The sequence below is a fragment of the Arvicanthis niloticus genome, chromosome 15 (genome assembly GCF_011762505.2).
Source record: "Arvicanthis niloticus isolate mArvNil1 chromosome 15, mArvNil1.pat.X, whole genome shotgun sequence".
Classification (NCBI taxonomy): domain Eukaryota; kingdom Metazoa; phylum Chordata; class Mammalia; order Rodentia; family Muridae; genus Arvicanthis; species Arvicanthis niloticus.
Window position 1 is genome coordinate 21645975 of NC_047672.1, and position 4696 is coordinate 21650670.

Below are 4696 nucleotides of genomic sequence, written 5' to 3' on the forward strand. Positions count from 1 at the left end.
CAGTGTATAATTATCCAGAGTAAGAAAAAAATTCGGTATATCTCTGAGGGTGATGAAGGGGGGGGGTGCGGACAGAAAGAGTTTCTAAGTACTTCCAGTAAGGATGCCAGGACAACAGCAAGCCAGGGTTTGAGAAGTTAGCTATTTTCTTCAGTTCAGCAGTAGTCTAATTTTGTCTTTATTTAGGACTTCTGATTTCTGTCTTAAACAAACATACTTGAAGACTAAGCCTTCTGGTCCTTTCTGTATGTATAGTTCTTCATAAAGGAAGAAAGTGAATGTGAATGAGTCTCACCAAGTTGAAAGCAGGACAACACACAGCATCGATGAGCTACTCAGTTTCCTGCCTACTGCTGTAGGTGCCTGCAAACAAAGGGATGCCATTTCTTCAGAACAAACCCCAAGAGAAATTACTCATTCTGGCATCTTACCAGAATTCCTGTCAATGTGATATCAACTTCATGTTTCTTTTGTGATGTATTAGTATATATACAGTGGGTATGGAAGTGCTTTATCAACATCTGTTACTTGGAAAACAATTTTTTCCATTTTATAGTCATTGGAATAAAATGTGCAATCTAATTTATCTTTACTATAATAACTATAAAAAGGTAATAGTCACTTAAATCAAAAGACTGTTTTCACAGTAACAAGGTAACGAGAGAGAGAGAGCGAGAGAGAGAGAGAGAGAGAGAGAGAGAGAGACTTATTTTTCTCATTTGTAGTGTTTAGGTGTAACAGGCTCTATAACATGAATCTGAGAGGCAAAATGGCACAGAATTAGGTTTTGTATTTCCTGTCAACCTTGGGTTTTATTTGGGAGATCTTTAAACTTCCTATGAGCAGAAACATTCTCTGTTTTCTTCAGTAATTTTAATTTTCAAGGTACACAATAGAAGGTATATTCTAGTTCCCATTTTGCACACAACCCTTTGAAATAATGCCTCCAATGCCACTCTCAGAGGTGACAATGAAAAGGAATTTTTCCTTCTCCACATCTTCTCCCATGTAACCCAAGCCCCATTAGTTTCTTCAAGGTAGCCTGGAACAGGTAAAGCCAGAGGGTAACTGCTACATTGCTATGAGTTGGCTAGTAAGAAAAACTGATATTTTATTTGATCTTTATGTTTACTTGACACTTTCCTATTCCATTTTTCTTGTCTTCTTGCTTCATCCCTTCCCATTTGGAAAAACAACTAATTCGTTTAACCATGTTTCCATTTTCTGTCTTCTATTTCACCATTTAATCCAGAGAAACTCCTTGTGTTATTAGTCTTTAGAATCTATCTCTTTACATGCTCTCTCACCTTTTCTTCTTCCTATCTGGAGACTTCCGGAAGCTGGATGCCACTTTATCACTTCTTTAGCAGTAAGCATGGCCTCCAATCACTGCAACCCAAAGCCTTTTTCTTCACGTTTTATTTTTTTAATATCTAATATCTTATGTCCTAGTAACTGTGGCCAGTTGTTTGTTTCCTAAATCCCTTTCTTTGTAGGAATTCTGGTTTCCTTTATCGCTCTGAATGCTGTGCCTGATAGGAGTTCTCTTTTTATTCTTTGAGGATATTAGGATGTCAAAAGTAGATCAGATGATTTTTTAAAATGTTGTCTGGAGTATTTTCAAGAATCAAAGGCTGTTGAGCAGATAACATCATCATTCAAAGCTTCTCCTAGCTGAACTGAGATTTTCTCCTAAGCCTCAAGGAGTCTTGGAGAGAAGAAAAAAAAAAAGATGGGGCCAGATATTAAAAAAAAAAATCTGTGTAAAGGTGTTTTTTGAGTCAATCTTCAAATTTCTTCCTTATATCTACTTAGATTCTCGAGTTAATCCAATTTCACATTCATGTAAAAATCCAGTTACTGGAGCAGTAGTTAGTGTTAGAGCAAGCTTTGTATGCGGGGAAAAGTGAATGAAGAGATCTGTGAGGAAAGGCAGAACTGGTTGAGTCAGGTCTTATACTTCCAGATTCCATTCACTGGTTTTACCTTTTAAGCCAAAGACGAACATGGTGCTGAAACCGCCTCCAGGCTCTTCTCAGCCCTGGGTTTCTCAAGATCAGATGCACTGACTGGCCGGCTGGATAGGCAGCCAGGATAAAGCTGCACAAATTATTCCAGGTGGTGTAGGTAGGAAAGATGTTTGACATGCAAAAAAATAAAGCCAGTGCATTGATAATGTAGAGAATGAGAGAGTAGCTGGTCGATTTGATGGCACCCAAGTGAGCCTCCATGCTGGAGTCTCTAGAGCTTGTGGTGCTGTTTTCCATGTGTAGGGTGTGCCTCTTGAGTGAGATGATCAGCAGAATGGCTGCCATGATGAACATGAACAAAGGAATGAAGATCCCCATATAATATAAGAAAGCCAGGCTGAGTACGTTGGTCATAAAGAAGTACACCATCTTTGTGGAGTTGGAAAGAGGGATGGGAACAGAAGCATTCATATACACATTGAAGATGTCTTCAGAGAAAACAGAGCTTAAGGTGATGGAAAGCAACACTGACAGACTCACGAGCTGAGGCAACAGCACTATGACTTTCTGCTTCATCATAAGGAACAGAGGGTGAGTGAAGTTCACAATTTTAAGACAATAGAAGACATTAAGCCAGGCAGCAAACCAGAGGTTACAGTAGTTCAGAAACACAGAGATGGCTTTAAATAGTTTATACACAGTATTATGGATATAAATGATCGGGAAAAATAGACTATAAATAATCTCTACCATTATCCAGATTTGTAGCAAGAGCCTGGAAAAACTCAGCATCAACATGAGGTTCTCACCAGCGGGGAGTCTTTTGCTCCTGACCCATTCGGTCCCGTAGATGACTGTGATGAAGCCATTGCCAATGATGCCAACGAGACAGTCTATTACAGAGACCATGAAAGGGATTATGATTTCATACCTGTGAGCATAATAGTCAGAATTTGTGGTTCTTATTGCCATTCTGTCTGACTCCGACTTAGGCTCCTCACTGAGAAGTGGTGTCTACCTGTGATCTTCCCACAGTCAGAGTTACTGCAGTACTTCCCCTCTTTGTTGAGAGTTATTTCCTATTTTTCTTTATTTGTTTATCACATGACTACAAGGAAGAGGTTTGACATGCAAATTATGAAAGGATTTGGTTACTGGCTCTGACTCCATTTTTCATAAACACCCATTTGTTTGGGAGCTTTTAGAAACAGATAAGACAAAATTTTCAAGAATGTCCAGCATAGTATCTTTTCATCTTATTTTTAGTCCATATGAGAAGAATCCCAAGTTAGAAATCCCAGTGTCCCGTGATTTTTTTTAAACATATCTCACAAGACTGGTGCTACTTGCTATTATTTATAAAGACCTACCGCTGTCTCATTTTTCCTTTCTATGGTGCCCAGGTTAGCCTATCATTCTCTTGCCACTGCTACCTAAATAGCAGGGATTATAGGCATACACTATTGTGCTCAGTCTTCTTTTTCCTTCCTTCCTTCCTTCCTTCCTTCCTTCCTTCCTTCCTTCCTTCCCTCCTTCCTTCCTTTTTTTATTAATCATTCCATTTGTTTACATCTCAAATGATATCCCACTTCCCAGTTACCCCTCCATAAATCCTCCCATCCCACAACCTCTCTCTCCTCTCTTCTCTTTGCCTTTATGAGTATGCTCCCCCTCCCACCCACCATCTCCCACCCCACCCCTCCAGTATCACCCTACACTGGGGCATCAAACCTCCACAGGACCAAGGGCCTCTTCTCCCATTGATGTCAGATAAGGCTGACCTGCTGCTACCTATGTATCTGGAGCCACAAATCCCTCCCTGTATACTCCTTGGGTGGTGGTCTAATCCCTGGGAGCACTGGGTGGTCTGGACAGCTGATGCTGTTCTTCCTATGGGGTTGCAATTTCCCTCAGCTTCTCTAGTCCTTCCACCAGCTCTCCCACCAGGTTTCTGAGCTCAGTCTGATGGTTGGCTTCAAGCAACCACATCTGCATTGCTCAGTTGCTGGCTGAACCTCCTAAGAAGCAGCCACACCAGGTTCCTGTCAGCAAGTGGGGAAGTCCCCAGATGGCCCTTCCTTCAGTCTCTGCTCCATTTTTTTTGTCCCTGTTCTTCCTTTGGATAGGAACATTTCTGGGTTAAAAACCTTGAGATGTGTGCGTGACCCCATCCCACCACCGGGGGCCATAACTATCTACTGGAGGTGGTCTCTATAGGTTCTATTTACCCTTCTCTGCTAACATCATTCCAGTTGGGTCCTGGGAGCCTCTTGTTTCCTGGGGTCTGAGGCCCTCCAGTGACTGTACTCAGTTCCTCATTCCCCCACCTGCTACATGTTTTACTGCCCTTATTTTGTAAGATTTAATTTTATAGTTACCATGTAAGACAATAAAAATTCATTTAACTCATATGTGAACATCTTTCATTTACAACGAAGTTATTTCTGGAAAGGTCTTAAACTGCACAAAGTAGGATGACGACACAGTCTTCCTCTGAGAGGGTGGCCTTTTTTTTGCCTCTAAGCATTGTACAGATTAAAGAGAATGGGTGAGCCAGTATGTTCTGTGGACCGGCAGGCTTCATGGTGTGGGTTCATGTGCCTGGTTTTCTGATCCCCCTGGTAGCACCAACACCTCCCATTCAACCAGAAGATTTTTTATTTTTTATTTTTTTGAGATTGCATGGTGACTTGGCTGAATCTAGTCAATTGTTTTGTGCTGTCTAA

At 41.0% G+C, this 4696-nt stretch overlaps 1 protein-coding gene across 1 annotated transcript; it reads right to left on the reverse strand.

Annotated features, from left to right (window-relative positions):
* Positions 1 to 1982: 1982 nt before the first annotated feature.
* On the reverse strand, positions 1983 to 2942 carry LOC117720352 (taste receptor type 2 member 40). Its single transcript, XM_034518789.1, has one exon. The coding sequence runs from the start codon at positions 2940 to 2942 to the stop codon at positions 1983 to 1985; it is 960 nt and encodes a 319-aa protein (XP_034374680.1).
* Between the last annotated feature and the right edge of the window lie 1754 nt (positions 2943 to 4696).

Bases quoted from the DNA above. Each gene is read 5' to 3' on its own strand.
- LOC117720352 (XM_034518789.1), bottom strand. From the start codon at position 2,942: ATGGCAATAAGAACCACAAATTCTGACTATTATGCTCACAGGTATGAA.